We start from the raw sequence: 20,654 nt of genomic DNA, 5'->3' as shown, positions 1-20,654 counted from the left end.
AAAGTCAACAAATAACAAGTGTTGGTGAGGCTGTGGAGAAAAGGGAGCCCTTGTGCACTGTTGGTGGGAATGTAAATTGGTGCAGCTGCTATAGAAAACAGTATGGAGGTTCCTCAAAAAATTAAAAATAGAACTACCATACTACCCAGCAATTTTAGTCCTGAGTATCCGAGGAAAATAAAAACACTAATTTGAAAAAATATATGCACCCCTGTTTATTACAGCAGTATTTATAATAGCCAAGATATGAAAGCAACCTAAATGTCCAGTAGAAGAATGAATAAAGAAGACCTGGTATAAATATAAGGGAATATTACTCACCAATAAAAATGAATGAAATCTTGCCATTTGCAACAACATGGATGGACCTAGATGGTATTATGTTAAGTGAAATAAGTCAGACGGAGAAAGATAAATACCACATGATTTCACTTATATGTGGAACTGAAAAATGTAAACAAGCAAACAAAACAAGGATAGACTCACAGAAATGTAACAAACTGATGGTTGCCAGAGGGGAGACAGGTGGCGGGATGGGTGAAAAAGCTGAAGGGGAATAAGAGGTACAAACTTCCAGTTATTAAATAAATAAGCCATGAGATGTAGTATATAGCATAGGGAATATAGTCAATAATATTGTAATAACTTTGCACGGTGACAGATGGTTACTAGACTTAGTGTGGTGATCACATCATAAGGTATATAAATATCAAATCACTATGTTGTACACCTAAAACTAATATAATATTGTATGCCAATTATAGCTTACTAAAATTTTTTAAAACAAAACAATCTAATGGTTGCCAAAGGGGAGAGGGGTGAAGGATGGGAAAAAATTTTTTTAATCCTAATAATAAAATTTTAAAAAATAAAACATATCCATTTCCACCATTCTGCTAAGTAAAAAAAAAAGAAAGAAAGAAAAGAAAACCAAAAAAAACGTTGTACAAGACACAAGCATGGTTTCTTTATAAAAGTTTTGTGTCGTAAAAAAGAAATAAAAGCAGGACATAGATTAAATTAGACTTGACTAAAATAGATCAAATGCAATGTGTGAATTTAGATTCAACTTAAAAAGCAAATAACAAAAGAACACAACGCTATAAAAAGGCATTTTTGAAATTAGAGAAATTTAAATATGGACTATATATTCACAATATTGAATTAAGGTTCACTTTAAAAGATGTGATAACGGTACTGGAATTAGAAAAATATCATTCTTGGGAAGCTGATGTCTGGAATTTACATTCAAACGGAAAAGGAAAAATATATATGGGGGGAAATGTTGCAAAATGTTAACAATTGGTGAACCTACATAAAAGATACATGGTTGCTCACTGTATTTTTCTATAGGTTAGAATTTTTCAAAATAGTGTTGAAAAAATATTTCTAAGTTTGTATATATTTTGATTTGGCTTAATTTCTTTTTGTATTTTACCTTGATTTCTTTTTTTTCTTTCTTTCTTACTCTTTTTTCCCCTTTCTGCTGAGTTTCTGTATTTCGCAATTCAGCCTACACTAAGTGACCACCAGTGGAAGAACTACTTAGGCATTTACAAAAGATCCAGAAGAGGGCAGCAGAGTAAAACTTTTCTTTAACTAAAGGGTGATTTTAATAGTGTGTAAACTTGCCAAATATCTGAAAACCAGACTTTCCCTCACTCCTTACTCAGGAATAAAGCAGTTATCTCAGTGTTCCTCTTAGAAAATTGAAAAAATTCAAGCTAATCACTGAGAATTCAATTTTTCCAATCTAAAACCTAGACTTGATGTTTAGCTATTGTCAAACAGGACACTCCTATTCCCCCACGCCTTTTTGACAGTCACAACCTAGGAGAAAGAGGCTGTATCAAGATAATTAATACCTTCTTTCCTGGTCTCCTATATTCAAGACGCCCTTGGTCTTGTGTGACCACCCACCCATTAATCCTGCCAACTATTATTATTCTGAGTTTCCCAAACTATTTCTACATCTAGTGCTCTGCTTAAGAACCATCAATGACTACCTACCACCTACCACCTCAAATCCCAAGATTCTCCAATGATCGGACCTTAGTCTGCCTCAAGACTTTCGTTCCTACTATTCCTAATGCAAATTTTTGCTCTAGCCAGAACATCACATTCTCTGAACCCACTGTGTTCAATCCCACCTCTGCACCGTTTCTCATGTCAGTGGTTCTCGAACATTTTGGTCTCATAATTTGGTCTGAGAAGCAGCTGACAACCAATGGCACTGGATCTTCCAACTGATACTCAAAGCCACCACAATCAACTGTGTACTACACAGCTCTATTGGGCATTATTCACATTACAGTCCTAATAGCTTTGCATATTTATTACAATTATCTTCCTCCAGGAAAGGGGCTGGAGGAAGAAGTAGCTTTTGCTAATTCACACAAAGACTAGCAGAGACCTTTTTTTTTATTTCTTCTTTTTATGTAATATTTTAGGTCTTGCAGCACAAAATAACTTCAAAATACTTTGTGTCTAATTGTATCAATATGCAATATACTACTGTAACTCATAGAACTGGCACTAACTTCACGTCAGATTAAATGCTTTGTCATATACTTTCCTTCCAAAGTTTTGCATCACAATATGTGGTTCTAACACTCCATTGTCAAACATTTTTCTCTTCAGACCCCATTACAGTAACTTTTAAAAATCATCAAAAGTCCCCAAGGAGCTTTTATGTGAGTTACATCTACTGAGATTTACTGTATTATACATTAAAACAGATAAAGTTTCAAATATTTACTTAACTAATTCATTAAAATAACAACTTAAAAATCTTTTTACATGTTAATATGGATAATATATCTTTATGAAAAGTATCTAAATCCCCCCAGTGAGAAAAATGTAAATTTTTATAAAATGTAAATTTTTTATATTTTTGTAAATCTATTTCATTTCAGGCTTAATAAAAAGCAGCTAAACTCTCATCTCTACTTTTGTATTCAGTCTGTCTGATACATAATGCAATACCCCAGAAAACTCCACGGTACCCTTGTAAGAGAATGGGAATAAATAAAGACAAATAACATCTTAATAAAATTATGAAAATAGTTTTTACCCTGTAAATCTCTAAAAAGGTCCTAGGGACCCCCCAGTGTCCCCAAGCTACACTTTGAGAACTGCTGGCTTATTGCTATCCCTTCCCTTCCACCTCTCTTCTACCTATTTCTCTTTGACACACTCCTTAACTCCAGTAACTCACACTGAAAATCTATGATAATCAACATTTAATTTTTCTAAGTTATGCTTTTCCATCTCCAGTGTAATCTTTTAAAACTGTAATTAGTGAATAAATATTTGACAATTATGTTACCCACATTAGACAATGAAGCTATTCAAATAGACTCCAGAACACCCACCATTTTTAAATATCCTCTTCACCAAAAAACTGAAATCAGAGTTCTGCCTCCCACTGCCCGTACCTCCATCCCCAACACACACACACACATTCCAGTCAAGAAAAAGTGACCAAAAATGCATTATCTGATTCATGCAAAGTAAGCCTGTCCTCCAGCTTATAGTTTGGAAAAAACACTTCTTTCTTGGACAGAGTTAAAGCTCTAAGTTATTTACTGATTCTTCCCATAAAAAAATATTAAGTGGATACATAGTGCCAGGATTTCATTAAATGTCTGGATATCTGCTAGCTTGTCAACATAAACTTAGTCTTTTTCCAGAGAGAAAACCTTTCCTCTGAAGGTGGAGAGAAGGAAGAGGATCCCTCCTTGCTTACCCAGGAGCAGATAGACAGTTCAGCAACTCCCTCCTATATTTCCCTACAAGACTGGCTTTCCCATTCAGGGCTATTTTACATCTTATCTTCTCATTTGAAAACCTCCAACAATATTCCTCCGTAACTCTTCTTAGTTGAAGATCTTGCCTCATAGGTCACTGAGAAACTAGTAGTCGTCAGATTTAGCCCTCATCTTTCTCAGGACAAATCCACTAAGACACCTGCTGAGCCCACACTCTGCCTTCCCTCTTGCTGCAGCTGAAAATGCATCCCTGCTCCTGCCAGAGGCCACCAGCCTCTCCACTTGTGCTCTGAATCAGCTTCCACCTTAAGGACTTTACTCTGGAAATTACCCATACATTTATACAATTTCTTCCTTTCTATAAGGTCGTTCTCATCGTTACGTACGAGGTCTGGCAATTAAGTTCGTAAACTTGTTGCAATGATGTTGCTAACTTTTTTTGATATCAGAGGGATTATTCCTTATGAATTTGTACCAACTGGACAAACAGTTCACCAAGTTTACTATTTGGAAGTGCTGAAAAGGTTGCATGAAAAAGTTAGACGACCTGAACTTTTCGCCAACAATTCATGGCTCTTGCATCACGACAATGCACCAGCTCACACGGCACTGTCTGTGAGGGAGTTTTTAGACAGCAAACAAATAACTGTATTGGAACATTGTCCCTACTCATGTGATCTGGCCCCCAATAACCTCTTTCTTTACCTGAAGATAAAGGAAATATTGAAAGGAAGACATTTTGATGACATTCAGGACACCAAGGGTAATACGATGACAGCTCTGATGGCCATTCCAGAAAAAGAGTTCCAAAGTGGCTTTGAAGGGTGGACTAGGCGCTAGTACTCCAAGGGGAGTATTTCAAAGGTGACTAGTGATATTCAGCAATGAGGTATGTAGCACTTTTTCTCGGATGAGTTCGCGAACTTAATTTTCCAACCTTCGTAAATATGCTAGAGGACCTTTCATCTTACCAAATTCCTCCCTGCCTTTGGCTCCATTTCTCTGCCTCCCTTTCAGTAAAACTTACTGCAAGAGTTATGTAAACTTGTCTCTGCTTCCTCAACTCACATTTTCTCCTCAACACACTCAAACCCACAGACTTTTCACTGAAACTGCTTTTGACCACATCATCGTGGGCCCACATCTTGCAAAACTCATGGTCACCGCTCAATGTACATTCTTTGCCGTCTCCCTTTTCTTCCTAGGTGATCTCATCTAGTCCTCTGGCGGAAACTCCAGTTTTATCTCCAACTATGGCTTTACTTCAAAGCTCCAGATGTAATATTCAACTAGTTACTTGCCATTTCTCATAGGCATTACAAAACTTCACCTTCCCACTTCCAATCCACCAGCAAGTCCAATCATTTCCTCTAAAATATAATCCTAACCCATCCAGCCTTTCCGTTGCCACAGCTACCACTCTCGTCTAAGCTAACATCATCTCTCACCTGCACTACTGTGTTAGCCTCCTAATCAACCTTCCTTGTGTGGTGACTACCTTCCTATTCTCCACCAAATATTCAAAGTGATCTTTTAAACAGAAGAATCAGATCATGTTACTCCCCTACGTAAAACCCTCCAGTGGCTTCCCATTACACTAAGAATCCCAACTCCCCAGCCGGAACGGCAAGGCAGGGTACGAGCTGGCCTCCTCCCTGGCTTCATCGTGCCCTGCTCCCTTACTAGCACATTCTAGCCACATTGCCCTTCTGTTCCTTGCTTAAACACATCAAGCTCCTCCCGCCTCAGTGCCTTTGGATTTTCTATCCAGAGATTCTCCCCACGGATCTTCCCAAGTTTGGTGCCTTCTTGTCATTGAGGTCTCAGTCATCCATGTCACCACCCCATTCAAGGCTGCTACCCCTAGTCCCACCCCAACTGACCCTTAGAGAGTGAAGTCCCATTAGGGAACGGATGACACACATAAAAGTGATCCATCCCACTCTCTTTTCAGTACCCTGCTTCATTTTCTTCAGAGCACTAATCACCTCTGACATCATTCATGTATTTACTTAATATCTGTCGCCTACACTAGAGCCTGGGACATAGTAGGAACTCAAATTATTTGTTGAAATCTGTAAGTTACAATCCATCTAGGGACATATGTAGACATCTATGTATCTATTTGTAGATACATAGAATAGTAAAAAAAAGACTATCTTTCCTACATGGCATTTTTGTGATTTTAGCATAAATGGGCTTTAAATTGAAAAATACAGCACACATATCTTATTCTCAATTGGGTGGGGTTTTGGAGAGACTGAAAACCACAATGAGCTGAAGTAAGACATCAGAGCAAAGAGGGCAATTTTGGACAGTAGCACATCTCCATGTCTACCAATGCTAACCCTCTGCTTGTTATATGTGATGTATTATAAAACTGTCTGCCATTCGTTGTTTCTCATTTATCTGTATTTAAAATTTTATGTAAAGATATAGATGATCTAAAGAATATGACACGCTCAACCATCATGACCTATGATATTTACAGAACACTAAACCTAAGAACTACAGAATATACACTCTTTTCAATTGCACATGGTATGTTCACCAAGATAGAACCTATCCTGGGACATAAAACAAGTCGATAAATTTAGAAGAACTGAACTCAAACATGCTCTCTAACCACAACAGAATTAAATTAAGAACCAATTACAATAAGATATCTAAGAAAACCCCCAATATTTGGAAATTAAAAACACACTCCAAAATAAACCATGAATAAAAAAAAGAAACCACAAGGAAAATTTTTAAAAATATTTTATACTAAATGATAATGAAAATACAACATATCAAAATTCCTGCAATTCAAGTAAATTAATGCTTGGAAGGAAATTTATAATTTTAGATGCTTAAATCTGAAAAAACAAATGTCTAAAATAGTGATGTAAGGTTCTACTTTAAGAAGCTAGAAAAAGAAGAGTAAACTTACCCAAAGTAAGTAGAACATATACAATAAAGAAGAGAAATCAACAAAATAGAAAATAGACATACAACAGAAAATAAAGTCAAAAACTGTTTCTTTGAAAAGATCAACGAACTCTAGCTACAATGATGAAGAAAAAAGAACAACACAAATCACCAAAATCAGGAAAGAAAGTGGGATTATTACTTAGATCATACAGACATTAAAAGGACAGTAAGACTATATTTATGAACAACTTGATGCCAACAAATGTGACAACTTAGGTGAAATGAACAAATTCCATGAAAAATATAGTTTACCAAACTTGAAGCAAGATGAAAAGGAAATTCTGAATAGCCCTATATCTTTAAAAGAAATTGAATTCATTATTAAAGAAAATGATAAGCACAGAGCGTTTCACTGGTGAATTCTATCAACATTCAAGGAAGGAATAACACCAATCTTATGCAAATATTGTTTTTAGAAAGTAGAGAAGAAATACTTCTCAACTCTTTTTATGAAGTCAGCATGAGCCTAAAACCAAAGCCTGTCAACTACAAACAAGCCATGAGACTGAAAATTAAAACACACTTCAAGGTAAATGTGGGATGACAACAAAATCATACACCTACTATAGAGTATGGCCAAAGTATTACTCATAACTGAGTAGGCTTATCTCAGGAATCCAAGGACGGTGCAACATTTGACAATCTGTCATTATAATTCACTACACTAAAATTTTAAGACAAAAATTCTTGATAAATTCCATAAAGTATACCTACCAGAAAATTACAATAAATATAAAACTTGAAGGCAAAACCTTAGAAATAAAAGTATGAAGTAGAGTTACACAAGCTAATATGGGGAGACTCCAAAAAATATTTTTGGATGAATAAAAGAAGTTGCAGATACTTACAGTATTTTAAAAAACACATACACACAATTCTATGATTTTTCTATAGGAACATACACAGTTATGTAAATACATAGAAATAAGACTGGCAGAAAACATCAGCTTGATAACTTCTGAGGAGAGCAAATAAGGACCAGGATTGTGGAAGCACAGGTTATAGGGTATGGTTAAAGGAGAGCTGAGCCTTATCTACCATGTTTCTATTTGTTATAAGGAAAATGTTGTTTTCATTAATTACTTAGATAACTAAAAAGTAATTGAATACCATAAATTTAAATTCAACATAGTGCTGGAAGTCCTAGCCAGAGCAATTGGGAAAGAAAAATAAACAAAAGATATTCAAAGTAAAAAGGAAGAAGTAAAACTCTCACTATTTATAAATGGCATAATATTATATAGATATTATATGTAGAACGCCCTGAAGGTTCCACCAAAAAACTGTCAGAACTAATAAATTCAGTAAAGCTGCTGGATACAAAATCAATATACAAAAATCTGTTATATTTCTATATACTAATAACAAACTATCAGCAAGAGAATTTCTTTTTAAAATCCCATTTACAATTGCATCAAAAAGAATAAAATGCCTAGAAATAAATTTAACCAAGGAGGTTGAAAGACCTGTACCTTGAAAACTGTAAGACATTAATGAAAGAAATCAAAGAAGACACAAATAAATGGAAAGATATTCCATGTTCATGAAATGGAGGAATTAATATTATTAAAATTATACCCAAAGCAATCTGCAGATTCAATGCAATCCCTATTAAAATTCCAATGACATTTTTCACAGAAATAGGACAAGCAATCCAAAAATTTGTATGGCTTGTATGGAACCAAAAAATACCCTCAAATAGCCAATATAATAATCTTCAGAAAGAACAAAGTTAGCACCATCATGCTCCCTAATTTCAAATTATATTACAAAGCTACAGTAATCAGAACAGTATGATACTGGCATAAAAACAGACATATAGATCAATGGAACAAAATAGAGAGCCCAAAAATAAACCCACGCATATAGGTCAATTGATAGATGACAAAATAAACTATGGAGAAAGAACAGTCTCTTCAATAAATAGTGTTGGAAAAACTGGACAGCTACATGCAAAAGAATGAAACTGGACAACTATCTTATACCATACATAAAAATAAACTCAAAATGGATTAAAGACTTGAATGTAAAACTGAAAACCATAAAGCTCCTAGAAGAAAACACAATCAAAGCTCCTTGATATCAGTCTTGGTGATGATTTTTTGGATATGACACCAATAGCAAAGGCAACTAAAGCAAAAATAAATAACTGGGACTACACCAAACAAAAAAAACTTCTGCACAGTGAAGGGAACCATCAACAAAATGAAAGGGCAACCAACTGAATAGGAGAAAATATCTGCAAATCATATATCTGATAAGGGGTTAATATCTATAATATATAATGAACTCAATAACAACAACAAAAAACCCATAAGATTTAAAAAGTGGACAGAACATCTGAATAGACATTTTTCCAAAGAAGACACACAGATGGCCAACAGGTACATAAAAAGATGCTAAACATCACTAATCATTAGAAAAATTTAAATCAAAACCACAATGAGATATCACCTCACACCTGTTAGAAGAGCTATTATCAAAACGACAATAAATAACTAGTGTTGGTGAGGATGTGGAGAAAAGAGAATCCTTGTTCACTGTTGGTGGAAGTGTAAACTGGTGCAGCCTCTATGGAAAATAGTATGGAGGTTCCTCAAAATAATTAAAAATAGAACTAATTCTACTTCTCAGTATTTATCCAAAGACTACTACTATGAAGACACATGCACCTCTATGCTCACTGCAGCATTATTTATAACAGCCAAGATATGGAAACAACCTAAGTGTCCATGGATAAAGAAGATATAATACATATATTTAATATATATTTATCTATTCTTATACAGAGGGTGCCACAAAAATTTATACACATTTTAAGAAAGAAAAAAACTGTATTAAAATTACACTGATGGTTGACTGACCACTGTACTATACACCTGAAGCTGAAGCTGAATAATATTGAATGTCAATTATAATTTTATATATATATATATATATATATATATATATATATATATATATATAGTCATGGGATATGGAGTACAGCATACAGAATAGAGTCAATGGATTTGTAATAGATATACACGATGTCAGAGGCAATAGATTGGGGTGGGGGTTATCACTTTGTGAGGGGTGAAATGTCTATTACATTGTTTTGTACACCTAAAACTAGTGTGTGTGTGTGTGTGTGTATATATATATATATATATATATATATATATATATATGTATATGTATATATATATGTATATAAAATGAAAAAAATTACACTGATGGTAAACACTTTGAGCATCTCTTGTAATTGCAGAAGTCAAACATGATTTGTAATCATCTTTTGTTATCGATATATGTCATGCAGGGTGTCATGCGGGGTCTATGGTCCCACTCCCCAAATAAGAACGCAGGATATGGTGAGGCCAGAAAGGAACACCCACGGAGCCATAGATAGGGGAGTCATACCACTATATTCTCGCTGGCAGCTGGGTTGGAGACACAGAAAGCAGGAGCCACACGATCCGCAGCCTGCCGTCTGCTTGTCTGCTTGTCTGCTTGTCTGCTTGTCTGCTTCTCTCTGCTTCTCTCTGCTTCTCTCTGCTTCTCTCTGCTTCTCTCTGCTTCTCTCTGCTTCTCTGCCAACCCACCACCCCCTCAAGGCAATTATATCAGTGGCTAATGGCTAACCAGTAACAGCTGATGGCCAACTAGTCACAGCTGATGGACATCTACTACCTGAGCCAGCACCTTTCCACGTGAGGCTGAGAGCCTGGAAACTGCTCTCAGGGACTCTGTCCCCACAGCACATATTGAATATTACAATTTTAATACAGTTTTTTCCTTTCTTAAAATGTGTATACATTTTTTGGCACCCTCTGTATATTTATGTATTTACATAAATTTATCAATATTTATATAGAATACACACACAATGGAATATTATTTGGCCATAAAAAAGGAAATCTTGCCATTTGCAACAACATGGATGAACTTTGAGGACATTATGCTAAGTGAAGTAAGTCAGACAGAGCAAGACAATTAGCACATAGTCTCCTTTATATGTGGAATAGAAAACAACAAACAAAAACAAAAACAAGCTCATAGATACAGAGAACAGATTGATGGTTTCTAAAGATGGAGATGGGCAAAATGAGGGAAGAGGGTCAAAACGTACAAACTTCCAGTTATAAAATTAATTAGGCATGACTATGCAATGTACAGCACGATGACTACAGTTAATACTGTACTGCATATTTCAAAGTTAAGAGAGTAAATCTTAAATTTCTCATCACAAGAAAAAGTAACTATGTACAGTGATGGATATTAACTAGACTTGTGATCATTTCACAATATGTAAAAATATCGAATCATTATGTTGTACACCTGAAACTAATATCCGTATGTTATATGTCAATTATACCTCAGTAAAATAAATAACTAAATATCTACGCAAAATGGTCCTTTCTGCTGGATGTACATTGCAGATGATTAAACTACATGATAACAATTAAAAATAAAAAAGCACTGGAAACATATACAAAAACTACTTTTTAAAAAAGATAAATATATGTAATGCAGGGACTCAACTCTCCCCACACAAGAACAGGATATAGTGAGGCCAAAAAGGGACAGCAACGGAGCCATAGATAGGGGAGTCAGTCATACCACTATATTCTCGATGGCAGCTGGTCAAGACACAAAAGCACACATCCGCCAGTACCCCAACCAGGGGTCTTCCTGCACCCTCGTTTCACTGGCGGCCGGGAGAGACACAGGAAGTAGGATCAACACGATTTGCAACCCACAATCTGCTTGCAAGCGTAGCCACGGCAGTTATATCAGTGGCTAATGGCTAACCAGTAACAGCTGATGGCCAACTAGTCACCGCTGATGGCTAACTAGTCACAGCTGATGACCATCTACTACCTGAGTCAGCACCTTTCCATGTGAGCCCGAGAGCCTGGAAACTGCTCTCTGGGACTCCATCCCTACAATATATCTATAAGTAAGGATTCAACTAGTTCCTTTTGATTCCTCTTAAGTTTAGAGACCATAAAATCACTTTCTTTCAGTTCCAGTTATTAATACAACCTGGAACTGAATTGACTCCATTTAGCAAATCAGGTAAGTCTGGATGGCAACTTACCAAACATAATACCTGACGGCAGGCCCTCTAGCGTTTGCGAAAATCATATGATATTAGAGTGAAATAACACTGGCAATTTTCTTTCCTTGCTTTTATTTCTTTCTGGAATAGAATAAATGTCCTAAGACCACTTGCATTTACCTGAATTTTCACCAGGTCTGACCTGTTCAATTTAGACTTAGGTTAAGATTCACCCTCTCGGGCAAAGAATAGGAAAGCCCACCTTCCAGCCTGAAGAAATGGCACCATCCGATTTATTTCTTAATAAACACTTGTTGATTTGAAGATGGTTGATGGATTCTTGTAGTTTGCTCCTATTGGAACTAAGTGTTGTCTAAACTTGTCCTAAGTGTGTGTGTGTGTGTGTCTGAGTGGGTGGGGGAGGATACAGGAGCAAACGGAGAAAGAAAACGTGAATAAGGGGGCCTCCTTCAGCTCTACGCACTTGTTCAGCGAGTTGCGATCAATAAAGGGGTTGCACAGAGGCCACCAGCGACAGGAGACAGGGGTACCAGGAACCCCGAGTGCGGCACTGAAGGCGGAGACCGAGGAGGGGAGGGACAACGCGGCCTCCGCTCCTCCCCTGGCTGGGGCGGACCCGAGACTACGACCCACGTCTCCCGCGTCATCCTCGTCAGGGCGCCACCGGACAGCCATGCCCGGCCGCCTGCTGCGGGGCCTGTGGCTGCGATGGCGCCGTTACAGGTACCGCTTCGTACCTTGGATCGCGCTGAACCTAAGCCACAACCCGAGGTAGGAGGACGAGACGCCAGGAGCAGGGGCATCTTCCTTCAACCCAGAGAGGCCACTGCAGCCGGTGGGCCCGAGGCAAGTGGGCCCGAGGCAAGTGGGCCCGAGGCAAGTGGGCCCGAGGCAAGTGGGCCCGAGGCAAGTGGGCCCGAGGCAAGTGGGCCCGAGGCAAGTGGGGCGGAGCATCAGTCAGGCGGAGCTTCGGGTGGCCAGGGGGCCTGAGGCCAGCCGACTCCTGGTGGGTGGAGCCTGATACGGGAGGAGTCTGGGGCCACCACAGCGCCTGGGGCAGGCGGGGCTTAAGTGGGCGGACCCAGAAGCAGGCGGGACCCAAGGTAGGCGAGGCCGAGGCTGAGGCTGGAGTTGGAGGAGGGCCGGGGGCTCGGTAGGGGCGTGGAGCTGTAGGTGGGCAGAGCCTGAGGTCTGTTTCCCATCGTGCCCCACGCTTGGAGAGCCCGTAGGGTTTCGGTCCCCAGCGGGCGTTGGCATGTGTTGTAGGTTTTGCTGTCTGCACTGGCTGGGGGCGCCTGTGACTGGGCAAAAACAAATTTTTGAAAAAGAAGAAAATTCATACAGCGTGAGAGTGCGTGCCCTTCTCTCCTCCAAGGAATAGTTAGAAGCTTGAAATTCCTTAGAAAAGCCAAACCGGTTTATTTTCACAGCTCCGTAGTTTATACGTGAAAGCAACCCAGCCTGGCTATGAGGATAACAGGTTGGAGTACCTGACGCATAAAAACGAACAAAAAAAAGCCACTAACAGGTATTCTGAGTGTTGGGTCTGAAGAAGGGGACCTAGCTGTCTGAGTGCGTGACCGGGGTTCAGCGTTATTGCTGGCTTTAATAAGTGGCTTGCTACCCTGTTTCCCTGAAAATAAGACCTAGCCGGACAATCAGCTCTAACGCGTCTTTTGGAGCAAAAATTAATATGACCCGGTCTTATTTTACTATAAGACTGGGTATAATATAATATATAATTAATATAATTTATATAATTTCGTGTCTTATGTTAATTTTTGCTCCAAAAGACGCATTAGAGCTGACGGTCCAGCTAGGTCTTATTTTCAGGGAAACACAGTAGTAATCTGGGCGAAGTCCACATAATGCTCACTTAGGTGAACTAGCTCCCACGAAGGCTAGTAAATAACCAGAGTTTTCCCAAAGTTTCATACTACTGAAACGAATTCAGATGCATCATTAACTATAAAACTGTGAGGCAGATTTCTTCCTTTTTGTTCAGAAGTAAAAATACTATGGAAATAAAAGCGATGTAGTCATTGAAGAAGTAAGGTACTCCTGGGAGAGTATGTGACAAAGTGTATAATGTTAAATTTGTATTTGAAACTACACACCTATAAAAAGCCATTGCATATGAAGAGTCTTACGTTGATAACATTCACATAACAGCTATGGATGTCTTTGGGCCAAAACAGCTACCTGTTTCTGCTTATGGCTCTCCTACTTACCATCCTCAGTACTTTGGGCAATTTCCTAATATCTCCAAACCTGTTTCCTTGTCTGCAAAAAAGACATAATGAATATTAAGGACCCAACAGTATTTGGTATACATTGGGCTTTTCGTAAATATTTGCTGTTTTAAATTGTATAGGTTATTACTGGAAGTTAGGTAACTAGAACTACACCCAAACAACTCTTTTCCGAACTTCTTAGTTTTCTGCCCATCAAACACATAAGAATAATCTTCATTAAGGCCAGTAGCCCAGAAAGCATCAAGACTGTCTGGCTTTTATCAGTTGAAAGGTAGTGAATGGAAACTTTTCCCATTTTCAGGACCCTCCGATATGTTCCAGAGGAATCCAAAGACAAAGTTATCTCAGATGAAGATGTCCTAGGAACATTACTGAAAGTTTTCCAAGCTCTATTCATAAATGATTTCATTAAACAATCAGATATCTTGACTATGCTTCCAGAACCTGTTAAATCAAAATATCAAGATCTACTGTCAGTTCAACATCCAAGGGTGAAACTGCTTGAATACAGACATCATCAGCAAAATATCTTTAAACCAGAAGAAGTTCTTTATAAAACATTGGGTTTCAGTGTTGCCCGAGCAACTAGCTCATTGATTTCTGCTGGAAAAGGTGTCTTCGTTACTAAAGGATTGGTACCAAAAGGCGCGGTTGTATCTATGTATCCTGGTAATGGCACAATTAGTACTTTGCCAAGAGTTTCTTATATATTGATAAATACAAGTTCAAAAAAATATCTAGCCTTGCAATTCTTAGAGTAAGGAGTTGAATTGGAAACTCAAGATTTCCACAGATTTTTAAATTTGGAAATTAACTGTAAATTATTTGTTAGAAAGTATCTATAAGTATTTGTTGGGATAAATGCATTTTTCTTTTAAGAAAAATTTTATAGTCAGTGTGTAAGTTTAGGAGAATATAATATGGCCTCCTAGGATCAGACTGAATACTTAGAAGTCACTAGAGAATAAGTTGGTTTGGCTGAGATAATTGATAACTGAAGGTAAAAATGGTTATTGATTAAAACATGAAAGATAAAATTTAAACCCATAAATCACTGAATAAAGACCTTCCTGCCATTTCTACACTTAGAAAGTAAAGCAGCATCTTTGCAAAAGATCATTGACTGGAGTGCTCAGTAAAATATGTTATTTATTAAACTAACATATTATTTGGTGCAATGTAAAATACATGTGGATGTTTGTCAGATAGACCTATGTTTTTGAAAAAGTCCTTCTACTATTTTCTAATTTTCGTCCCTAAGCAAAGGAGTCTCAGTTTCTCCCTACACAACTGACTCTGTAAAAACTAAATGGAACAAGCCAGCAACAAATTAATACTAAAATAAATTTAATAACTTAACATGTCTAGAATATAAATACCCAGTAAATACTAATTTTTTCATTTCCCCTATTGCCAATGGAAGGAGAAACAACCCCAATGTCTGACTTATCTATTCCCACATATTTCCACATTATTTAATTGGTTATTAGCAAAATACATTTTTTAAAAGACTCTTTCTTTGATAGATGTTACTTTAAAAACAAACAAACAGAAAAAACCCATGACTTTGTGAAACTGAGCTTGAAATGTGTTCACGTTTTTGTTAAGCAAGTCACATTGTGTGGACAAGTTGATTCTATGCTCCATCTACTGTTGGGCACTCTTTAAAGGGGAAGGTAGCCAAAGAGAATGTGAATCTAGATTCGAGGTGAAATATTAGAAAAAGGTAGAGAAATTAAAATAGATTCTTCCATGTTACATTTATGTTCCATAGAAAGGTCCTTATCATGATGTTTATGATTTTTACATGTTGCTGTAATATGTCTTTGTCTTGTTTTATAATAGGTACAGTATATCATAAATATGAGCCAATCTTCTTCCAGTCCATTGGAAATCCATTTATTTTTAGATGCTTGGATGGGGTACTCATTGATGGAAATGACAAAGGAATATCAAAAGTCGTGTACAGGTAAATTAGAGCCTTTGTTCAAATTTAATTATAGGAGACAGAACCATCCCACAATGACTGACCATTAGCCTTAGTTGCCCTATTGACTAGACAAAAGTGTTTAAAGGGAAATTGCACTTTTTCAGTTGTAGGGTTAATTTTGCATTTTTGAGTTGTAAGATACAGAAGAATAATCCTTTAGCTAATGCTTTTACCTTTTTCAGGTCTTGCAATGGGAGGGATCGACTTGGCCCTCTAAAAATGAGTGATAGTACATGGCTAACATCAGAAATTCAGAATCCACTGGCCATAGGACAGTATGTCAATAATTGTTCAAATGGTAAGTTGGCACCATGGGGCTGTGAGACAACATGTAAATATAGCAGTGGTAATTCTCTCTTTGCCATATGAATGTGTGCCAGACACAGTTGGGTTGAACATGTCAGCTGTTTGAAGCCCTTAAGTAAACTATATTAGAGGCAGATATAAAGAGAGAATTTGGGGAAATAATGATATACATTAATTGGAATTCTTTACTATTTTTGTTCTGGTTTTGCAGTAAATATAGGCAATTGATAACTGCCCTTTTGATCATCATTTTTTAATAGTTAATTTAGAGATTATTTTGTCTGTGCCGCAATATAGCCTTATAGATTAACCTCTAGACTGGTATCCCTTTTCTGTTCCTAAGTTTGTGAGTCATTTACCGTCTCTGGGGCTTGACTTTCCCATATGTATAAGTTTGATCATCTGGCTACATGTAGCATAGGCTTTCGTGTTAGGGAGACATGAGCTTGAAGCCTGATTCTTCTATGTAACTTTTAACCTTCTGAGCCTCTGTTTCCTGATCTTCAAAAAGTGAATAATAAAACATACACACATACATATAAAAATAAAACTTAGCAGTGCTTGAAACATAATAGTGATTTTTAATTTGAGCATATTCTGATAATTTAGAAAACTATACATCAAATGTCATGATTCAGTACTGTTTTCTATGACCTTATAAAATGGCTGTTTCTAAAAATTATGTACTTGTTCCTAGATAGACCAGCTAATGTCTGTTATCAGGAATTTGATGTGCCTGCAGTTTTCCCTATAGAATTGAAGCAATACCTTCCTAATGTTGCCTACAGCAATGATAAACAAAGGTTAGTCTTCTAGAAGGGCTTTTCCTATCTTCTGTCTTATGCTGTACTTAAAAATATATATTGTCTAAAACAAAGCTGTATAGAATTTGCAGTAAGTTTAAGTTTTTTAGTGAAAAATTGTAACTTAGATTTTTATGTTCATCACACCTTAATGTGTTAACGTAGACTTATTTGAAATTAAAAATTTTCCATTTAGCTTATTCTACTTATTGCCTATTTTACTCTAGGTAGTACTTTATGAATACCATCAACCTTAAAGTTATTTTCAAGTGATTCTGTTTTTCGTACCCACAAAGTCTTCAAAAACTTTAAGGATCATGTTCTCCATCTCACATGAAAACACCCAGTTGAAGAAAGAAGTCTAATTACACTATTATTTCTTTTGCCCAGTTCACTGTTAGATTTGGAAACTTACTAGTGAAAAAAAGACAAACAGGGAGTATACCAACTATAGTTAAATTTAAAAAATTAATTTTTTTAAAATGGTGATAAACAGGAAATATTCAGAAGATACTTATTTTAGTGTAACATTTTCTGTCCATTAAGTGTAAAGTCTGAGAATACTCATGTAACAATTTTTAAATATAGCAATGCTGTAGGACGATGTAATCTTAATATCATTTCACTGTGTTGCCATTTGCTAGCAAACTTTATTTTGTGTGGGTCCTATTAAATTGTCCTTTTAAAATGAGTGATATTTAAAACTTAGACTGTTCCCTATACTTAAAACTTGGTAACTTTTCTCTGTATATGTGTGTGTTTGTGTATTTAGCAATTAGTTTTTTTAGCCATATACTCTGGGGCATGTCATTACTGTTCAACAAGTACAGAAAGAGTTAAATGAAGAGGAGGAACATTGAAAGTTACCTGACTTGTATCCACAAAAAGTATTTTTTTAAATCTTAATTTTAAGTAATGTTTCCAGCTTTGCAGAATACAAAGATACAAATTAATTTTAAAATGTTAAACTATAATAAATACCATTTTAAAATGCTTTTTGTGATACCAGTTTTGAGGACCTGAAAATAAAAACAACATGTTCAGAAGTAGTCAGTTGTACAAACTTCTTGATTTGGGGTCTTTTAAAATGATATAGAATAGACATACTCTACTTTAAAATAACCTCCATCAGTGATAAGAACTATTTCCCTACAGATATAGTTCTTTCCTAAGAGGCTAATAAGGAATATGAATAAAATGACACCTATAAACCCATATTGGTTAAATTAAAAATATGAGCTTGTATCTGTTACTTGTAACTTTTGTATATTTCTATTTGTTTTCAGTACACTTCGATGTGTCATTCTTGTTGCACTCAGGGACATCAAACAAGGAGAAGAGCTTTTTTCAAACTATTATACAATTGTCAGCTAACTATGAATTAGAAGTTAGGTTTTCTACTCATCTATTGAGTTAATTCTAAATGTTTTTTTGTTAATTATTCCTGAGTTCCAGCTGTACAAAAAATATTTTGAGACCTAATTGGAGTGGGAGTTTTTTTGTTTTTATTGATACGATATTTGTTTCAATTCCATGACAAAAGCTATTTGCTTCAATTTCAAATAGGTAATGAATTACAATTTTATTTGGTTTTCACTTAAATACACAGACGCTTGTTAAATTAAAACCTGCCTGAACTTATATAATTTCAATTTTTTTTTTTATTTTATGTATCTCTTTGGTGGTTTATAAAATTTTAGCCAAGTCATCAGCAATTCTTGCAGTGTTGATATGTATGAACTTCTATAAAAGCTCTATTTTTATAGAATAAAGCCAAAAATATTTGTTGTTACCATGAATTGAGGTGTGCTTCTGTATGTGTGTAATTAAAGATTGTTTTAGCTGGCTAAGGAAGAAATGGGGGGTCATTATACTATTTTCTGTACTTTATTTGACTAGTTACACATACAGTTTAAAAGTGTGAGAGGTTGTTTGGTGTGGGAATATAGGTAAAAGATAGTGGTGGTGGGCAGAACACCTATTCCCCATTTCTCCTGTTTCCATGTGGAAGGCTTCCATTCGTAATGCTCCAGGCCTCTCTCTCCACCCACGGGAGGGAGAGAATTTTTCTAAGATTATCTTTGAAGAACTAGACACCTATGGCCCAGACCCCTCTAGATCCTTCTCTGTGGACTCTACCTGCAGAGAATGTGTCCTGGGCTGCCCTATGCAAGGAGTAGCCTGTAGTCAGCCCAGCCAGTGATGGAGTGAGTCTCATTCTGAGGTGGAGTATCAGTGAGCCAACTTTGCCGCAGCTCTGAAGCCACCTTCTCCAGAGTTTCCTTAGTAATAATTACTTTGATCTCCATCAACCTGACTCCTGTGTCCAACTCTCAGTTCCAAACATGGATAGGGAAGAGGCTGTTATTTATTGGGCCCCTCAGATCCTAACATGGAACCTGTATAACCAGATTCTAACCACCTTCACCGCTACAGCAACAGCTTTTCTCAATTTAGTGCAATTTTAATAGCCTCCTGCCCCTTTACAGAATAGATCACCAAGTGATTCTTTTGAAAGTCAGATCTTGACCTGCCTCTGTGTACTCCTATCCTGGAGTAAGCGTGGAAGTCCTTCACATACATGATCTAGCTGCTCACTACCTCTGAACTCATCTCCTGCTCACTGCACCCTAGGTCACACCTGCCTGTCTCTCCTTGAACCAGCCAGGCACACTCCCACCTCAGGACTTTTGCATTAGCTCTGCCTGCAAAGACCTCCCCCCAGACAGCCTATAACTCATTCCCTCCGTCACCCTGCCGAACCACCCTATTGAAATCTACAATCCCCAGCTGCCACCCCTGAAACACCCCATTCCACTTCCCTTCTTTTTCTCTATAGCATTTATCATGAATATACACATCCATGACAGCTTCTCTGATTATTTTTCTCAAACTCATTTGTCTTTTGTATCACAAAGATCCTGAGAAACCAAGGGAGACTCATCTTGTTAAAAAGCCAATCTACTTAACTGAAAAGATCCTGTTACCTAGAACTTCATGTACGTGTAAAATATGGACACCAACTCCTGTGGCCATATTAGGTGGCCTGAAGCATTTACAAATGAAGTGTTACAATGTCAATGACTTGAAAACCAGTTCAGAAAAAAAACGCATGTTATGTAGAGACCGAATATAGTAAAATGCTAATCTGTCTGGGTTGTTCTTTATACCTTTCTTTTAACTTTTGTCTTAAAAGTTTGGGTATTTTAAGTTGGAGAAAAACTCTCTATCAGCTTAAGAGTAACGTCATCAAACATTTAGTGAATACCTACCACATGAAAGGTCCTGAGAGATTCAAAGAATAAAACATGGTTCCTGCTCCTAAAATGTTCACAGTGGGAGTATAAAGCTTGCATAGCATAATTTGGTCTGGACTGGAAAGATGGAGTAAAGGTATTTTTTAAAAATAAAGCATTTTTTACTAAAATAATTCAGATTTATAAATGGCTGTTTTCATTTCTGACATTCTTTTGAAATTTTTTTGACTTCTAC

At 36.8% G+C, this 20,654-nt stretch overlaps 1 protein-coding gene and 1 long non-coding RNA gene across 7 annotated transcripts in view; one reads left to right on the top strand and one right to left on the bottom strand.

The window, feature by feature from the left end:
• The window catches only part of LOC141570705 (uncharacterized), a 99,494-nt gene extending 86,810 nt beyond the window's left edge, over positions 1 to 12,684 (bottom strand). For both annotated transcript variants that reach the window (XR_012495135.1, XR_012495136.1), the window contains exon 1: positions 12,546 to 12,684. This is a non-coding gene — a long non-coding RNA (uncharacterized LOC141570705). The remainder of the gene's footprint in view (positions 1 to 12,545) is intronic.
• Positions 12,427 to 20,592, top strand: SETD9 (SET domain containing 9). 5 transcript variants are annotated; one of them, XM_019743275.2, is made up of 6 exons: positions 12,427 to 12,579; positions 14,365 to 14,732; positions 15,909 to 16,032; positions 16,236 to 16,351; positions 17,061 to 17,162; positions 18,449 to 20,592. In XM_019743275.2, the coding sequence occupies exons 1-5, from the start codon at positions 12,482 to 12,484 to the stop codon at positions 17,111 to 17,113; spliced, it is 759 nt and encodes a 252-aa protein (XP_019598834.2). In that variant the 5' UTR covers positions 12,427 to 12,481; the 3' UTR covers positions 17,114 to 17,162; positions 18,449 to 20,592. The 5 variants fall into 5 exon arrangements, with proteins under 5 accessions (XP_019598834.2, XP_019598827.2, XP_074185033.1 ...); XM_019743268.2 differs by having other exon boundaries at positions 17,057 to 17,162; XM_074328932.1 differs by lacking the exon at positions 18,449 to 20,592 and adding an exon at positions 17,390 to 18,442.
• The last annotated feature ends 62 nt before the right edge of the window (positions 20,593 to 20,654 follow it).

This window comes from Rhinolophus sinicus, linkage group LG03, assembly GCF_036562045.2.
Source record: "Rhinolophus sinicus isolate RSC01 linkage group LG03, ASM3656204v1, whole genome shotgun sequence".
NCBI classification, from domain to species: domain Eukaryota; kingdom Metazoa; phylum Chordata; class Mammalia; order Chiroptera; family Rhinolophidae; genus Rhinolophus; species Rhinolophus sinicus.
Note: the sequence above shows the minus strand (reverse complement) of the source record. Positions and strands in the feature narration are given on the sequence as shown.

What these genes read in the sequence shown, in the direction of transcription:
- SETD9 (XM_019743268.2), top strand. Translation starts at nt 12,482, where the DNA reads ATGCCCGGCCGCCTGCTGCGGGGCCTGTGGCTGCGATGGCGCCGTTAC. An exon ending in AACCTAAGCCACAACCCGAG is followed by an intron (nt 12,580 to 14,364) that starts GTAGGAGGACGA and finishes TCCCATTTTCAG; the next exon opens with GACCCTCCGATATGTTCCAG. An exon ending in GGTTGTATCTATGTATCCTG is followed by an intron (nt 14,733 to 15,908) that starts GTAATGGCACAA and finishes GTTTTATAATAG; the next exon opens with GTACAGTATATCATAAATAT.